At 38.0% G+C, this 19407-nt stretch overlaps 1 protein-coding gene across 6 annotated transcripts in view; it reads left to right on the top strand.

Annotated features, from left to right (window-relative positions):
• Window positions 1-19407, top strand: part of XRN2 (5'-3' exoribonuclease 2) — an 82345-nt gene that overhangs the window by 41944 nt on the left and 20994 nt on the right. For 5 of the 6 annotated variants that reach the window (XM_036417457.2, XM_036417455.2, XM_045574879.1 and 2 more), the window contains 6 exons: window positions 3150-3233; window positions 4825-4922; window positions 5539-5618; window positions 6948-7004; window positions 15850-15918; window positions 16014-16145. In XM_036417457.2, coding sequence (XP_036273350.1) covers window positions 3150-3233; window positions 4825-4922; window positions 5539-5618; window positions 6948-7004; window positions 15850-15918; window positions 16014-16145 — 520 coding nt within the window. The remainder of the gene's footprint in view (window positions 1-3149; window positions 3234-4824; window positions 4923-5538; window positions 5619-6947; window positions 7005-15849; window positions 15919-16013; window positions 16146-19407) is intronic. The other variant, XM_036417456.2, reaches the window with a different exon arrangement.

Here is a 19407-nt window from a genome sequence, read left to right on the forward strand (position 1 = left end):
ATATGGTAGGATTCACAGTTTGTCTGGTTTGTGTTGACAACTACCGTACTACCATACCGTATACAGGTAATAAATTTCCTTTATTTTCATTTAACAATAAATGTGTACCATATTCTTCTTCATGGAAAATAAGACATCCCCTGGAAATAAGACCTAGCGCATCTTTGGGAGCAAAAATTAATATAAGACACTGTCTTATATTTGGGGAAACAGGGTAGGTTGTTGAGAGATAGTGTCTGTGGAGATTGACTTGTATGCCATTGAAACATTTGAAAAATGTATTAGAAATTTCGTGTAAATGCTTGGCATTAATTATTACTTAAAGTTTATTTATTAATTTCTCATTCCTTTGTTCACATATTTTGTAAGACTCTTATATAATAAAAGGGTAATATTCAAATTGATCCTAATGGTATATCCACTAGTTGCTATGATGTGCACTGACCACCAGGAGACAGACGCTTAACCTAGGAGCTGCCCCTGGTGGTCAGTGCACTCCCACAGGGGGAGCTCTGCTCAGCCACAAGCTAGGCTGACGGCTGTGAGTGCTGTGACAGTGGCAAGAGCCTCTGCCGCCTCCTCTGCAGTGCTAAGGATGTCCTCCTCCGCAGCAGTAAGGATGTGCAACTGCAGCTTAAGCAGTCCATTGGACATCCCCCAAGGGCTCCTGGACTGGCAGAGAGATGTCTGACTGCCAGCTTAGGCCTGGTCCCCTGGGGAGCAGACCTAAGCTGGGAGGTAGACATCCCCCGAGGAGTCCCGGACTGCGAGAGGACGCAGACCGGGCTGAGGGACCCCCTCTGAGAGCACAAATTTTTGTGCACTGGTATTTAACACTCATCAAATGTGTGATGACTAATTATAAAACATAATAAAGAGTTTTTCACACAGTAAGCCCCTTTTATCTAATCATTTTAACCTCTCTTCCACCATATATTTTTCTAGGATAATAAGCATGTTTGGTAAATCATGTTTTCTTTCTCTTAATTTGGTTATTCCCTATGGTATGGATAACCAGTGAAATGATTCAAAGAGAGTTTTGGGGCAAAAGGAGATAAATAATAATTTACAATTTAAAATTATTATATTTTGCCCTAGCCAGTTTGGCTCAGTGGGTAGACTGTTGGCCTATGGACTGAAGGGTCCCAGGTTTGATTCTGGTCAAGAATACATGCCTGGGTTGCAGGGTCGATCCCCAGCAGAAGATAACTAATCAGTGATTCTCTCTCATCATTGATGTTTCTGTCTCTCTCTCACCCCTTCCTCTCTGAAATTAATAAAAATACATTTTTAAAAATGAAAATAAATGATTATATTTTGAGATTTTTTTAGGTTTGTCTTGTACTTTATGTCATAATGGAAATTTTATATTATTTTAATAAAATTATAATGAAAAATGCAACCCATTAATTAGGGTTAAGTGTTGTGCTCTGTGGTTATATTTTGTTGTATGTAAATGGATTGGGGCATTAGATGGTTTTTGAAGATGTTTTGTGGAGGGAGAAGAGAATATGAGGTGGTAAAGTAAAAATATATGTAAATACATTTTTAAAAATAAGTCCTTATGTGGGTTTATTAAATATAAGTAAATATATAAGCATGCAGGTGACTTGATGATTATATCATCTATATATATAAAAGTCTAAGCGACCATTATGACCGTATGACCAGCTGGTAGTTATGACACCACACTGACCACCAGGGGGCAGACACTCAACACAGGAGCTGCCCCCTCATGGCCAATGTACTCCCACAGTCCCTCCTCCCAGCCAGCCAACCTCCCGCAGTCCCTTCTCCTGGCTGGCCAGCCCTGATTGCTGGCCAGGCCCAGTGACCCCACCCATGCACAAATTCATGCACTGGGCCTCTAGTTGTAGTATAAATTGTTAAGAGAAAAAGTATGGCAATGCACAGTGATTACAATTTCTCCGTATCCTTGCCAACACTTGTTAGTTCTGTTTTTTTGATAATAGCTCTACTTGGTATGAAGTAGTATCACACTATGTTTTTTACTTGCATTTTCTTTTTTTTTTTTTTTTTTCTTTTTTTTTAAATATATTTTATTGATTTTGTACAGAGAGGAAGGGAGAGAGATAGAGAGTTAGAAACATTGATGAGAGAGAGTCATCAATCAGCTGCCTCTTGCACACCCCCTACTGGGGATATGCCCGCAACCAAGGTACATGCCCTTGACCGGAATCGAACCCGGGACCTTTCAGTCCCCAAGCCGATGCTCTATCCATTGAGCCAAACCGGTTTCGGCCTACTTGCATTTTCTTAATGATTATTGTTAGTGGGCATTGTTTTTATGTACTTATTGGCTATTTCTATGTCTTCATTAGAAAAACATTTACTCAGGTCTTTAGCCCATTTTTTGAATTGGATTTTTGTTGTAGGAATGCTTTACATATTCTGGATACTAATCTATTGCATGATTTGCATGTATTTTCTTAGATTCTATGGGTTGTCTTTTCACTCTGTTGATGGTGTCTTTTTGATGCATAAAAGGTTGTTTTTTTTTTAATATTTTATTCTATTAGAGAGAATGGAAAGGGGAGAGAGAAAAAAATCCATGTGAGAGGGAAACACGGATCAGCTGCCTCCTGCACACTGCCCACAGGGGATTGAGCCTGCAACCCAGGCATGTGCCCTTGACTGATATCGAACCTAGGACCCTTCAGTCTGCAGGCCGACACTCTGTCCACTGAGCCAAACTGGCTAGGGCCCTTTCTGAATATTTTAGTTGTATGATTTCTTTTTTACAAAAGAAGAAATGAAGTGCTAAAAAAATTAGAGGATAAGCTCATGCCTTTGGGAGATTAACTGGTTTACCCAAGGACTTCCTAGTGTAAGTAAGGCTAGAACATAGACTTATATCAGGGGACCTCTTGTTCATTTAATTCAAACATTTTATCATCAGAGAGTTAATGTTTAGCAAATATGGTTTTTCATAAGAGCCATTTTAAGGTTGGAAAATATAAAGGAACTTTTCTTCTACCATAAAGTGGAAAGTATTTACATGTTAATTTTTGCTAATAGAGTTCAGTTCCAAATGTTTGGATATTAGCAGGGACACCGTACTAGAAGTGTTTATTGGTGAATCCGTGATCCTAATAGCTCGGGTGGCTGGTGTACATTTGTCTCCTCAGGTGTTGCTCTCTTGCCATTTGTGGATGAGCGCAGGCTGCGAGCTGCCCTTGAAGAGGTATACCCAGACCTCACTCCAGAAGAGAGTAAGAATTATACTTTCACTTGGTCAACATTGAGTCTGTGTAATGTAGACTTCACATCCTATCTAATAAAAAAGTAATATTCAACACTCACTCCAACACACAAGATGGCTGCTCCCATGTGGACACAAGATGGCCAGCAGGGGAAGGCAGTTGGGAGAGTCTAGGTCTGCAGGGGAGGGCAGTTCAGAAAGATGAGACCTGTAGGGGAAGTCAGTTAGGGTGACTCAGGCCTGCAGGGGAGGGCAGTTGGGGGGGGGGGGGGGGACTAGGACTGCAGGGGAGTGATGTTGGGTGGGGCAAGGCCTGCAGCGGAAGGCAATTGGGGACAACCAGGCCTGCAAGGGAGAGCAGTTGGGGGGCATCTGGCCTGCGGAGGAGCATAGTTGGGGGAAACCAGGCCAGTAGGGGAGGGCAGTTTGGGGGGATCAGACCTACAGGGGGGTATTTAGGGGGAGCCATGCAGGGGAGGACAGTTGGGATTAATAAGGCTTACAGGGATGCCCTCCATCCTTCAATGGGGGGTAGGGCATTTGGGGGGGACCAGGCCGACAGGTGAGGGCAGTTGGGGTGACCAGGTCGGTAGGGGAGGACAGTTAGAGGCAATCGGGTTGGCAAGGGAGCAGTTCAGTGTCTATCAGGCTGGCAGGGGAGTGGTTAGGGAGTGATCAGGCTGGCAGGCAAAAAGCAGTTAGGGGCAATTAGGCAGGCTAGCAGTTGGGAGCCAGTAGTCCTGGATTGTGAGAGGGATCCCAGATTGGAGAGGGTGCAGGCTAGGCTGAGGGACACCCACCCCCACCCTCACCCCCATTCACAAATTTCATGCACCAGGCCTCTAGTTTTCTTATAAAATTTGACTTTTTTTTTCATTTGTCAAATTTCCCATAACTGGGACATAAATCATTTATTTTACCTCTTTTTAACAAAAGTTAACTTTGCTTCTTAAAATTTATTATCCATAAATTTAATAATTAAATAAATTTAAGTCACAAGTATTTATTAAGTTTATAAGAAATCATCACTTTAAGAATATCTTTTAACCTCGTGTGTTGCAAGAGTATCGTTAATTTTCTCTCTCTTGTTTTTCCTATTATCTCCTCCAAATAACAGTAACTTTTCTTAAATGGTTAGATTGAAACAAAAGCATTTGCCCTCGGCTGCTAACTTTTAAAACATTATTTTGCACAAAAAGAGATATTTTGTCATACTACAGTTAAAAGCATTGGGAAATTGCAGAGCTGAGTTCTATTGAAAAGTTGATTCAATACCACTATAATAAACCTATCAAAATAATTTCTCTATCAACCTTCCTTACAATACCCTTGCTATTACATGATACAATTTGGTTTCCTCAGGGAATATTTTTCTTACAGTAAAAATATGGATTCTTTGTAAATAAGAAAACTTTGTCCCTTATAATGCTACAATATATTCAGATATCTCTTAGTGCTAATTTTTTCTGATAGTCAAATTATTTTTTTGTAAACTTATAATTAAGTTTTTAAAATGTAGGTGCTTCTTATTTCATTCTCATAAATATGGCTCTTGCAGATGTAATTGTTTAATCTTTATTCTTTTGTTGCTTTGTCCCCAGCTAGAAGAAACAGTCTTGGAGGTGATGTCTTATTTGTAGGGAAACATCACCAACTCCATGACTTCATTTCAGAGCTATACCAGACAGGTTCCACAGAGGTATGGTCTCTTTCAATTATGGAGTGTTTTTAGACAGTATATTCATTTGTTTAATTAATCAGGAATGCATTTTTAAGACTTTGGTAAAATATAAACAGAATTACTATTTTAACCATTCTTAAGTGTGTAATTCTATGGCATTAAGACCATACACAATATTGTGCAAACATTACCAGTATCCATTTTCATTTTTTCCGGTCAGAAACTCTGCGCCCATTAAACAATATTAATAAGCAATACCTCCCCATTCTTCACTTCCCAGCCTCTGGTAACCTCTCTTACTTTTTATCTCTATGAATTTACCTATGTATTCTTGCTACCTCACATAAATGGGATTATATTTGTTCTTTTGTGCTGTCTCAATTCACTTAGCACATTTTCAGGGTTCATCCATGTTGTAGCATATGTCACAATTTTACTTCTTTTATGGCCAAATAATATTCGTTGTATGTATACACCATGTTCTGTTTATCCATCTGTTGATGAGAATTTAAGTTTTTTTCCATCTTTTGGGTGTTAAGAATAATGCTACTATGATTTTGGTGTAAAAGTACATGTTTCGGTCTCTGCTTTTCGTTCTTTTGGGGTATATAATCAGGAATGCATTTTTCCACAGCCAGTGGATGTACCACCTGAATTATGTCATGGGATTCAAGGAAAGTTTTCTTTGGATGAAGAAGCCATTCTTCCAGATCAGTAAGCTTTCATTCGTGTATAATTGGTATGACTGGGACAAAGTTTAGTTAGAATTTTTACTTTGTTCCATAAATGTGTTATTTTCTACGAATAGAAAAATGAAACAACAGAAAACTTGTTGGACTAAAAAAGACTTGGAGTCAAAGCCCAGCTCTGACATAATAGCTACGCCTCTTTGTGCAGGGAGTCCAGGGAGTTCTTCAAACCCTTTCAGGAGAGCCACGAGGTCAAAACTATTTTTACAAACATTCGGAGACATTATGGTGTTGTTTATTATTGTCAACTCTTTCTCTCTTTCGTATGCAGTGGAGTTTTCCAGAGGCTACATTGAATTAGAAGCATATAAGAGAATCCAGCTATAATATAGAAATTTTTTAAGTGATCTCATTTATTTTTTATTTGCTTTGAAAAATAGTTGTTTTTCATGAAAAATGTTATTTAACCTAAATGTAACAGGTGTATTATTAATATCTTTAATAATTTTTAAGTTTCTTAGTTTTAATTTTTAATAGATAAATATTGACAGATATAAACAACATAAAAACTCTTGAGTGTCATCAGTTTTTAAGAAAGTAAAGGGGTCCTGGGATCAGAGTTTGAGAACTGCTGCTCAAGAAATAGAATTTGCTGGTCATAGAGTATATGTATCTTCATTTTTTTTTCTATATGATATTTGGTGGTATTTTAAAGTGATTACACTGTTTTATAATCTCAAAGGCAATTTGTGAGAGATCTTGTTATTCTGTGTTCTTGCAAAATCCTTGGAATTGTCACAACCTTAATTTTTGTCACTGATGGATACTTCTTAGAATCTTGTGTTTACAAGATTATTTTTAATAATTTTTAATTAATTTTAATAAATTATTTTAATTTTTATTTAAATAAAATAAAATAAATATTAAATATAATTATATCTAATAATTATAATAGAAAATATAATTATTTAATAATTTAATAAATTATTTTATTTTAATTTTTAATCATTTCTCTGATTGAGAATGAAGTCATAATTTGGTTTTCCTCATTTATAAAACACCTGTTCTTTTTTTTTCAATTTTTTTTTCTGTTCTTCAATTCCCCCTTTTGGTTTGTAGATAATCTTTGTAAATTCTGATGTAAGCCCTTTGCCCACAATTGTTTTCTATTAATGAGATTACACTAGGGAGATAGGTTTCTTTTTTTAAAGATATAAATTATTATATTTTAGTTGTTGGTGTTTTTTAATGATTTCTCTTTCTTAAAACTTAACAAACATAGCAACATCTTATTTCCACTTATCTGAAAGGTTACACTTTACAAATAGATGCTGCTTCTCTTATTTCTCCTTAGAGTAGTATGTTCTCCTGTTCCCATGTTACGGGATCTGACACAGAACACTGCAATCAGGTAAGTTTTCCAAAATTCATGGCATTCTGAACTTGCAAATAAGTTTAAGAATACTTCCGATTCACAAGGAAATGGCAGCTATTATTCCACCAGTGCTTTGAGATTGAGAAGTCCCTGTGTTGCAGACTTTAGAGCAGAGCCTCTTGACTTTAAATTACGTATATTGTTGAGGTTACTGATTTAACAAGCTTGCTTCTCTGCTCTCTAGTTTCCCCTGACAACCTCTAATTCTCCCTGGATTAGGAAAGTGGGAAGAGATAGAAAGCAGGAATTTCTAGGCGTAGTTTGCTATATCCGAGCAAACAGAGAGCTGTACACCAGAGGCCTATACCACTTCACTTTGAAATAACAATTTTAAAAACTATTGTGTACTTTATTTTAGTTAAGATGAAATAGGATGAATTTGTAGTGATTTCAATAAAAATGTATTTTAAACTCTAATTTCTGCTTATTTATAAACTTATTTATACCTTATTTCTTTGATGACAGGATTTTCTATGGAGTAAAATAATGTAAAATGTAATATGACTGTTTAGAATAAAGATCTAAAAACTTAATGATTTCTGTAATTATTGTATATAATCAATAATCTTGATGGCAGGGTTTATGTTGTCATTTTCTTTAGTTTTTAGACAAGAGTAAAGCAAACATATCTTAGCAGTTCAAGGATTTTGTAAAAGCAATTCTTGAATCCTCCTTTCCCACTCACTATTTCTCTCTCAGAAAATATTTTAGATTTCTCATTGTGAAGTATAAGCGTATTTATTTTCCTATCTTGAATGGATGTAGGTAGCATGCTAGAAGGGCTTTTATTTAAAGAAAACCATTGTGAATATGGAAAACGTTCCATATCAGTTAGTTGCTTCAGTTTATCTTTACACATAATTTGTCCTGACTCTGACTTCGGGCTCTTTTGTTAAGGGTAGACTTTAGGATTGTAAGGCATGTTCCTATGCCCATTACAAGCGGTCTGCTCCCACAGATCTGGTGTGGACACTGTGTATTAACCCTTGGAGTCTCTGGCTTGCCACAGAGCTTCAGACCAGTTAATCCCATCAGTTCTGTCTTTGGATTGTCACGTGTTTGCTTGTGTTCCTCAGTTTCTGTGCATGTTTTCAAGGGCCTTCCTACTTAACTTTCTAATTAGGATAGAGAGTATTGCCCAAGAGAAGCGTTACAAAATTGATAAATCTTAGAGTTTTTGTTTGTATGATGTTGTTGGTTGGTTGGTTGTTTTTGATCCTGATAGAGCCTTTGGTATTATTTGGTGTTCACAAGAGTATTAAATTTGTAAAATAAATCTCAGACCCAGGTGTGTTTAGGTGAGTTCTTCCCAACACATTATGTCTTATCTGTAGTGTTGAGAAAGTATATTATAGAAATTATTGAGGAGTCTTAAAAGTCATAGAAGGACCTATAGAGAATACAGTTAACTATAATCTAGGACATTTTCCCCCCCAGTTCTGATTTTATATATCATTCAACTTATTAATAGCTTAATTTTTAATAGAACTGAGCTATCTTCCTCTTCCATTGTAATTTGAATAGTTTATTTCTAGAGTAATTATTTGTTAACTTTATTTTTTTATTAAAAAACTTTGTGTTTTTTAAAAATATATATCTTATTGATTTTTTTACAGAGAGGGATAGAGAGTTAGAAACATTGATGAGAGAGAATCATCCATCAGTTGCCTCTTGAACACCCCCCACTGTGGATGTGCCCACACCAAAGTACATGCCCTTGACCGGAATCGAACCTGGGATCTTTCAGTCCGCAGGCTGACGCTCTATCCACTGAGCCAAACCAGTTTTGGCTATTTGTTAACTTTAAATGTATAAATATTGCATATAATTTTAAATTACAGGAAATTTGAAATTCTTCTGGAGTAGATACACAAATACATGCACACACACCTTTATTGACCTCAGACTCATGTTCCAAATGAACTTCTTTGTCCTTTGCCCCTCACCAGTTCTCCTGGCTGCTTTGTTCTTCATCCCTGATCGTCCTGTTTCCTAGTTGCACAGGCTTTGGAGCTTCTTATATGCTGTAGCTTCTCATGTTATATTACTCTCTATTTCTGCACCACTAATCTGGAATATTTTTTTTTTTCATGGTGAGTCTGTTTTGTGCTTCTCTCCTGGATTACTGTATTGATCTTCCAGCTGGTTTATTTGATTCCATCTTCCTTCCCACTGAAGCTGTTGGAATTTGATATAAAGCTTATTTTTCTTAAAGACTACTGCCCTTTAGAAAACTTTGGTTATGATGTAGTGCCAGTAGAATTACACTCTTGCTTTTTCAAGGCCTGTCATAATTTGGCAAAGCTATAGTTCTGTGCCCGAATCCCCACAGTTCCTCAAGGACACCTCCTTACCCAGGCTGGTCCTTTCAGTGTCCCATCGACCTCTGTGCCTTTATTTGGAATGCTCTTTCTTTTGTAGCCTACCCTCATTACTTTTCTTCTCCTTTAAAGGTAATCTATAATTTATTTAATCGTTGTATATTCTTTTCATCAGCAGCATTGTCAGGTCTAAGCATAGTTCTAAACTTAGGTAAAAGTTCAGTTGTTCATAGTTTCATAGTTTTAGAACCAGTGTTTACCAAAGTCTTCGAAGAGCCCAAAGTGCCCTGGCCAGGTGGCTCAGTTACTTGGAGCTGTGTCCTGTATACCAGCAGGCTGCAGATTCAATTCCTGGTCAGGGCACACACTTAGGTTGTAGGTTCGTTCCCTAGGCGGGTTGCATACAGGAGGCTACTGATCAATGTTTCTCTTTCTTCCTCTCTCTAAAACCAGTGAAAACATATCCATGGGTGAGGATTTAAAAAAAAAAAAAAAGCTCAAATTTATTTTTTCAGGAGTGTTTCATTTTTTCACCTTTGAATGGATCAGCCAAGGTATAGAATGTTTTATATCTTAAGGGATTTTTTTTTTTTAATGTGAATGTTTGTAAAGATGTTTCTTTTTATTATAACCACTAGAAGCCCAGTGCATGAAATTCATGGACTTGATGAGGGGGTCCCTCAGCCTGGCCTGTACCCTTTTGCAATCTGGAGCCCTCGGGGATGTCAGACTGACGGCTTAGAGGCGGGCTTAAGCCAGCAGTCAGACATCCATAGTGCTGCCATTAGGCAGGAGAGGCTCCTACAACTGCCACTGAGCTCACCAGCTGTGAGCCCGGCTTCTGGCTGGGCAGCACTCGTCCTGTGGTCAGTGCACATTATAGTGACTGATCGTTCCACTGTTCGGTCGATTTACATATTAGCCTTTTATTATATAGGATTACTGTAGTGATCATAAGGCTTGTAGTTGGCAAGCAGGTAGTTTGAAATACAAAACCTAAAAAAGTAGAGTGCATGCCATCAGTAACAGACTTCATGGTTGAAAACACTTGGGAAGGTTTAACTTCCACTGTTTATAGTACTTTATAGGACACTGAACTGCTTAATCTCTTCAAGCAGAATGTCAGAAAAGATGTCTTAGTCCTATATAAACTCTTTTTAAGTATTTTAAAATGTCAAGTATCCTATGTGCAAATTGACTCTTAACAGTGGGAAGACCGGTTGCTATGATACGACCTGACCACCAGGGGCAGACACTCAACACAGGAGCTGCCCTCTGGTGGTCAGTGAACTCCCACGGGAGAACTCTACTCATCTACAAGCCAGGCTGATGGCTGCAAGTGCAGCTCGATGGCAGGAGCTGGTCTCCTGCAAGTGCACAAATTTTTGTGCACTGGGCCTCTAGTAAGAATCATAAAATTTTCTCTGCAAGAACACTTTGCATCGGTATGCTGATTTAGCATTAATCAGGGAATGTATCAGGGAAAGGTAGAGGAAAAGTTAAACTTGGTATTGAGTTTTCTTTCTTTGTGAAGTGTGCTAGCACTCTCAAACAATAGAATTTTCTAAGGATAATTCTAAAAATGAACTGAATTGGAAGAAGGTGTACATTCTATTCTTTTTCATTGAGACTTCACTATAGTACTACAGTATTTTCTTTTTATAACTAGTTTTAAAGTGCTGTTTGTAGTATAAGTAAAACCACTGTTCAGTTTTCTTTCTTTCAACCATACTTAGCTTTTAAATTTATTTTGTCCTTGCTGTGTTTATGAAAACAGATGATGAAAATAATAGGTTACCTGCCAAGGAAGGGATCCATTATGCTACTCCTCTGTCACAGCTGATCTGGTGGATAGAACCTTATGCTGGGTATGTCAGCATTATTAAAACTGGAATAAATGGTTAAAAATACTTCTCCTTTTTAGCGAGTTAGATGAAACAATATAAATCAAAGCTCAGTAACCTGTTGAGTCCGTTAGCTGTTCTGTTAACTCATTTCCTCCTTGACAGTGCTTCTGTCTTCTCTCGGTTTTATTGCTTTCCCTCCCCTAATAAACTCGCCATTAATCACTTTTGTTTCTGGTGGTGGAAATTTGTCAAGGCCTGATCTGGATTATTTCCCCTTTATGATTTCCACTATTTTTATTTCTGTATATTATTAAATAAAATTACTTTAATTAAATCCTCTACCTATAAAAATTTGAATTACATAAATCTGAAAAACTCAGGAATTTCCAAAGTTTAGATGAAATGAAAGTTACTCTCTGGTTTTAGCTTAATGAGTTCCTGCCTTATGTAACTCTTTCAAATTTACAGGTTTTATTCAAGTTGTGGCTTATTTATTTTGTTATTTCTAAAAACAATTCTTAGTACATATTTTTGGAAACAAATTAAAATACTAAAATTTCTTAATAAGTGAAAGGTTAGCACATTTTAGGAAAGAATAAGTCTTCAAATTGTTCTCAAAGATCCAATGGAAAAGAATGCTTTACTCTTTCAGATCATTAATGGTGTCCATTGTCCCTTCAGTAGGGACCTCTAAGCTTACTTTCAGTTATTCCTTTTCTGTCTCCTAGTGGTTTATACCATGTTAAGTATATAGATCTTAGAGTTAGTTTTCCTATTAGCTTGGAAATATCTCTTTTTATTGAGCATGAATAACAGAATTTTAAAAACAATTTTATTGAGGAATAATTGACATACAATAAAGTGCACATACTTGCCAGATAAAAGGATCTGTTTTCCCAAGCATTAGTTTCAGCTATCTTATTAAATCTCTTCTTATAACCATTGTCCTTCAGAAGAGATTATCCCTACAGCCCCGGGATTATCTCTTCTCCCTGATAGCTTGTTACTTTAGCTGTCTCTTTCATTTTCTTAGTCTCAGCTTTCTGTGCATTACTGCAGATCTTCATCTTGAGCCTTCACCTGAATTATTTCGTTTCCAGCCTGCCATTTCTTCTGCTTGCCCAACATTCCCACCTCAGGCACATGTTGCAGCTCCTTTTGGTTCTTTTCCCCTGCACTCACACACTGCTGCTGGTAGTTCTTTCTGAATTGCATCTTTGATTGCATTTACTCCCTTGCTGCCATCTTGAAGTAGCTTCACGTCCTAGTCAGAATAAGCCCTTCACAACAATATCCCAGTTCAACCATCCTGTCTTCCTGCCCACTTCTGTTCACATACTTTCAGTCCAATCCAGCCTTCACAACTGGGCTCCCGTCTGAGAACTTAAAGCCTCCGTTGCATGTAATGAGTCAGTTTGTGTCCTGGGTCTTTAGAATGATACAGGTTATGTATCTTGGAAGAATTGAGGCTGTAGTCACTCAAAATCATTTTTGAGGGCTTACTTCTCCCAGATCCCTATTAAGAAGGCTGAGCCAATTAAACTGAACTCTTGGTCCTGGGACCCCTTTCAGTGTCTTTGTTCCACTATTTCTTCTGCCATCCTATAACCATAATCTTTTGGATGATGATGTTTTCTTTGGTCTCCTTACTCTACCATCTTACACACAAGCTTTTATCCCACACTCACAAAGACTTGTGTATGGGAGATGTATGCTTTGACTCTGAGCCTATTTTGCGTTTTTCATTTTATTCCTTATAAAACTAATTAAACATTTCCTATTTATTAGAAGAAGAGGCAAGCTCAATGCGTTTATACCTCCACTCCCACCATGAGACTATGTATGCAAGTGGGCGCTGTAAAAGTTGCTTGAGCTGACAAGTCCTGCTGACAGAGATAACTGCTTTGAGACACTTTAGTTACTAATCTTGCCTTATTACCAATTTTCTCTTTTTTTTCTTTCTATTTGCAAAGCACTAATGAGACCAAATACTTAACTACTGTTTTCTCTGTCACCCTCTTAAACTTAACACTGTCTGTTCTGACGTGCCCTACCTAAGCCACTTTGCCCAGTAGAAAACATTTGCGATAAAGACGGTTACTAGTGAAAAGTGAGTTGTAAGAGGAACAGATAGAGTAAATGAAGGACAGCTGTTCTTAAGCTTATAGCATTTTTATGATAAGTGAAACTATTTTTGTGCACTTAAAATATAATTAAATCATACTGCAAGGAAAGTTTCTTGATGGGCCCTAATTATTTATTTAATTTTTAATACTTTTTAATTTTTTTTAATTTCATAGTGAAAAAGAGAGAGAGGGATAGAAACATCAGTGGTGAGAGAGAATCATTGATCAGCTGCCTCCTGCACACCCCCTACTGGGGATCGAGCCTCAACCCAGGCACGTGTCCTGACCGGAAATGCAGCCATGACCTCCTACTTCACAGGTCAATGCTCAACCATTGAGCCACACAGCTGGGCGACTCCTAATAATTTCCAGTGCTAGTATTTGAAGAGAGAGGAAAAAAAAAAATTAGTTATCTGAAGAGAGAGAAAAAAAAATTAGTTATCTAAAATGTCAACCAGTGCTCCAGCTGGTTTAGCTCAGTGGGTGGAGCATTGACCTGTGAATTGAAGGGTCCCAGGTTTGATTCCGGCCAAGGGCACATGCCTTGGTTGCAGGCTCCATCCCCAATAGGGGCATGCAGGAAGCAGACAATCAGTGATTCTCTCTCATCATTGATGTCTCTATCTCTCTTTCCCTCTCCCTTTCTCTCAGAAATCAATAAAGAAATATATATTTTTAAAAATAAATGTCACTGAGCTTGTTTGGATGGAGCGTCGGCCTGTAGACTGAAGGGTCCCAGATTCATTTTTAGTTGTGAGCACATGTGCAGGATGCAGGCTCGATCCCCATTGGGGGGCATGTAGGAGGCAGCAGATCAATGATTCTCTCTCATTGATGTTTCTCTCTTTCCTTCTCCGTTCCTCTCTGAAATTAGTAAAAATATATTACTGTGGACCAGTAGTTTTATTGCTATCTTTACCCAGTGGCCAAATAAGTTTCTGTTAAGTAAGTACAAAACATGTTTTACATAAATGTTAAAGGCACACTTCAAAATTAAATACCCATTGCATATTGAAGTTATTTATTACATGTTCTTACAAGCTAATATCTTCTTAAAGTATGATATTTTGTATTATGAAGTGAGAATTCTTGTGATCCGTCTGCAGTGTGTCAAATAAATACATAAAACGTCCACCAGTTCATTAAAACCTTTTAATCATTGGGGGAACTTTGGAAAATATTAAAAAACACAAAGAAAGAAAGGAGATGGTTGATTATACAGAGAATATCACTGGTGACCTTTTGGTAAATAGATGTCTAGTCCCTTGTAAATATACTGTATATTTTCCTGTGTCATTATTCTATTAGTAAAATGTTTCAAATATCAACTAAGTATTTTTAGGAAGAACCATAGTGTCTATTAATTCATGCACTTAAGTTTTACAGTTTTTTCACATGATGAATACTAATGTTATGAGCATCCTTAAGTATAAATCAGACACGTATCCAGGATCCTAGAGAGGCATTGCTTTCTCAGAAGAATGACTATTATACTTACCAACCTTTGGATGGATACATATACATATCACCAGAGAGGAAGTTTGACCCAGCTTATTATACTCAAAGTTGGAATGTACAGCCTTATAAAAGAAGTTTTTGCATAATTTTCAAATGTGACCGTTTCATTATCAAACACACATTAGTAAAGCAGAATACAGGGTTCAGCTGGGAAGTTTGGTGTCACCTCTTCCCTCACCGCTACCCCTGCCTTCCCCAACCATAGATTATTTGTGTGTATTTTTTTATTTTACAAACTATAGAGGCCGGGTGCACGGTATTTATGCACTCATAGTGGGGGATAGGAGACTCAACTAGGCCTGTGCCCTCTTGCAGTCCGGGAACCCTAGGGGGATGACCGTCTGACCTCCCCCTCGGAGAGCAGGCCTGAGTTAGCAGTCAGACATCCTTAGCGCTGCTGTGGAGGTGGGAGAGGCTCCTGCCACCATCGCTGTGCTTGCCAGCTGTGAGCCCGGCTCAGGGCTTCTGGTGAGCATTGCTTCCCCTGTGGGAGCACACTGACCACCAGGAGGCAGCTCCTGAGTTGAGCATTTGCCCTCTGGTGGTCAGTGCACATCATAGTGACCGGTCATTCTACTGTTTGGTCAATTAGCATATTACCTTTTGATTATATAGGATGTTTCTGTTGATGTTCGTATCTTTTCCTATTGCAACAAGACTTGATTTTCCTTAGAATGCTGAGGGAGACTCTTTGCAAGGGACTGTACAAAATGGAAGATTTTTGTTGTTGTTGTAAACCTCTCCTACCTGTCTCTTAATATATTAGAATTTTTTAAGAATTGATGCAATGTCCACTAAAGAACTGTGGTCACCCACAATTAACTAGAATTTCCCACAGTAAATTACATGAAGGTTAAGAATAACAGTTTAGTAAGGAAAATATTTATTGACTAAAATAATTTTTGAAGACTTGTGAATTTTAGTTATTTTGTTTAAACATGAGAAGTATCTCAGTTAATATGGTGGTTAAGTCAGGCTAATCACTAAATTGTGTATTGTTCTTTTCCAGTATTAATTTTAAAGATCCACAGTTTGCCGAAGATTACGTTTTTAAAGCTGTAATGCTTCCAGGAGCAAGGTAATAACACTGCAATTATTAAATATAAACTATCTGGATTTGTTTTTGTATGAACAGTGTTTATCCCTGTAACTCTTGTATTTTCAAATGGTCAGAAAACCAGCACCAGTACTGAAGCCTGGGGACTGGGAGAAATCCAGCAATGGGCGGCAATGGAAGCCCCAGCTCGGCTTTAACCGGGACCGGCGGCCCGTCCACCTGGACCAAGCAGCGTTCAGGACTTTGGGGTGAGTGTTAAGCTTCTGTCATTTGTATATTTTGCTTTTTCTGACTCATCCACAAAGCATTAAGTCAGCATTATGCCACAGATACTTTGAGACTATTTAATACAACTTTTCTGCAGCTATTTTAATGACTTTTATCCTTTCCTGTTTTCTTGTTTTTAAATTCACTGCTCTTTAGTTTATGTATTACTTTATGTGTTGTTTGAGAATTCCATTGTTTTCTCTTTTAAAGTTTTACTATTGTTCTGATAGTTATTTCAAGAGAATGAAACATTCTTTTTACTTTTAAGAAAGTTTTAGCCGAATTAATGACAGAATCCTTTTAAAGTGTTAAGCAGTACGTAAGTACACAAAGCCACAGTTTCCTAGAGTTTTGCTTATCCATTATTTGAACAGCAGTGCCTCATTGTTGCTTGAATTTTCATTTCTTTGTCTGTTAGATTGAGTCTCTTTTAACATGTCTACTAGTAACGTATTTCCTCTTCTGTGAATTCTGATTTTTATACTTTGCCTTTATTAGCTATTTAATTTGTCTTTTTCCTAACTACTGAGGGAACTACATATAGAGAGGGAGACCTTAAAACAATAACAGGTGACAAGCTGGGATAAAAAGAACAGGCTGAGGGAAACATTAATAAGCTATTTACGAATTAATAATGATAACTCATAAATAGATATTTTCAATTAATTGAAAAACCTTACTCTACCCCCTTACACACATGCTTTTAGACATTAGGTCACCATCAGCATGTACTTAACACAATGAATAGTAAGGCACAGTGAATGTGGCATAGTAAGTGGTGAAGAGCCTAATTTTAGATTCTAAATGACCGGGTTCAAATGCTTTTTCTACTACTTGATACTTTTGTACAAGTTATTGAACAAAACAAAAAAGTTATTGAACCATTCTATGCCTTTGTTACCTATATGTAAAATGGGAATAATAATTATACCTACCTTATAGAGTTGTAGTGAGGATTAAGTGAGCTAATGTTTAGCAAATGCTTTTAGAATAGATCTCAACACTGGAAATGTTAGCTGTTGCGGTTGATTGTTTAAGAAGCCTTTATTCCTAATAATAGAAGAAATACAAATTTAAAATATTATTTTTAAATATATATATATATTTTTAAATTAATTTTAGAGAGGGAGGGAGGGGGAGCAAGAGATAGAAACATCAATGTTGAGAGAGAATCACTCATCAGCTGCTTTCTGTATGTCCCACAAAGGGGATTGAGCCTACAACCAAAGCATGTACCCTGATCGGGAATCGAGCCATGACCTTCTGGTTCATAGGTCAATGCTCAATCACTGAGTCATGCTGTCTGGGCTAAAATATTCTTAAGGTATCTTTTTGTATTATTTCAACTGTTTTCTAAAGCAACATAGAAGTCACTCTAAGTAGAGTACTGAGTTATGAAGATGCTCTTAACTTAGATACAATTTTCTAATTCTTGGAATTTATCCTGAGAAAATAATTGTAGAGGAGCATAAATAAAATGCGCGCGCGCACGCACACACACACACACACATACACACACACACGCACGAGTAACCAGACTATTGTATTCTCTGAACAAATAATAATCTGGTCACTTAGTGTATATCCTATATAATAAAAGGCTATGGTCACTTAGTATATATCCTATATAATAAAAGGCTAATATGCAAATTGTCCCCTCTACCAGGAGTTCGAGCAGCAGGCAGGCTGGCCAGCCACCCACGTCTCCTCCTCGCCAGGTTGGCTGGACCCCATCCATGCACAAAATTCGTGCAATGGTGGGAGGGTGTCCCTCAACCCAACCTGCATCCTCTCCAATCTGGGACCCTTTGAGGGATGTCTGACTGCCTGTTTAGGCCCAATTCCAATAGGGATCATTCTGCCTTGTATGACACACATTTACAGTTCTAGGCTCCTTTAAGTAAATAATAGAGGTTTCATACACTGTTAAATGTGCTCTTATCTCTAATGAAGGATTTCCTGGATGTTAGATACCTTGCTTGTTCGGGCCTAAACAGGCAGTCGAACATCCCTCTCACAATCTACGACTGCTGGCTCCCAATTGCTTGCCTGCCTGCCTTCCTGATTGCTTCTAACTGCTTCAGCCTGCCAGCCTGATCAACCCCTAACCACTCCCCTGCCAGCCTGATTGCCCCTAACTGCCCTCCCCTGTAGGCCTTGTCCCCCAAACTCCTCTCCCCTGTAGGCCTGGGTGTGTCGTTCTCCCTCTTCCCCCCCCCACACACACACAACTGCCCTCCCCTGCAAGCTTGATCACCCCCAACTGCCCTCCCTCGCAGGCCTGGTTTCCCCCCTCCCCCAACTGCTCTCCCCTCCTGGTCTGATCACCCACAACTTCCCTTCCTTGCAAGCCTGGTCCCTCCCAACTGCCCTCCCCTGCAGCCATCTTGTGGTGGCCATCTTGTGTCCACATAGGGACAGCCATCTTGTATATTGGAGTGATGGTCAATTTGCATATTACTCTTTTATTAGAATGGATACACACACACACACACACACACACACACACACACACACACACACAGTGGCCAGATTATTATGCACTCAAAGATCATAATAATCTGGCCACTGTGTGTGTGTGTGTGTGTGTGTGTGTGTGTGTGTGTGTGTGTTACATTTCTGAACACTATGAAAGATAAAGGGAAATGTTTGATATATTAAATTGGGGGCGGGGGTGCATGATAGATAGTACCGTGTTTCCCCGAAAATAAGACATCCTCCGAAAATAAGACCTACTTACAGGTTCCTTCTGAGTGAAATATAAGGCATCCCCCTGAAAATAAGGCCCCCCCCTAGGCTAAACATGAGAGATTTGGTCCACTGATTCTGAAAGAAATGGAGTCACAAGAAATTCACCAGGAAATTCAAGAATTGGATTGTTATAATGATGTTCCAGAAGATGATGACATGATTGTCATTGAATAAATGAGTAAATTCTTGATACGGTAGGATTCACAGTTTGGTTTGTGTTGACAACTACCGTACTACCGTATCATATACAGGTAATAAATTTCCTTTATTTTCATTTAACAATAAATGTGTACCGTATTCTTCTTCATGGAAAAATAAGACATTCCCTGAAAATAAGACCTAGCGCATCTTTGGGAGCAAAAATTAATATAAGACACTGTCTTATTTTCGGGAAAACAGGGTAGTATATACTGTTGACCCTCTGTATCCACAGGTTTCACATTCACGGATTCAATCAACTTGGGATCAAAACTATTGTGGGGGTTAATCCCC

The sequence above is a fragment of the Pipistrellus kuhlii genome, unplaced genomic scaffold (assembly GCF_014108245.1).
Source record: "Pipistrellus kuhlii isolate mPipKuh1 unplaced genomic scaffold, mPipKuh1.p scaffold_m20_p_6, whole genome shotgun sequence".
Classification (NCBI taxonomy): domain Eukaryota; kingdom Metazoa; phylum Chordata; class Mammalia; order Chiroptera; family Vespertilionidae; genus Pipistrellus; species Pipistrellus kuhlii.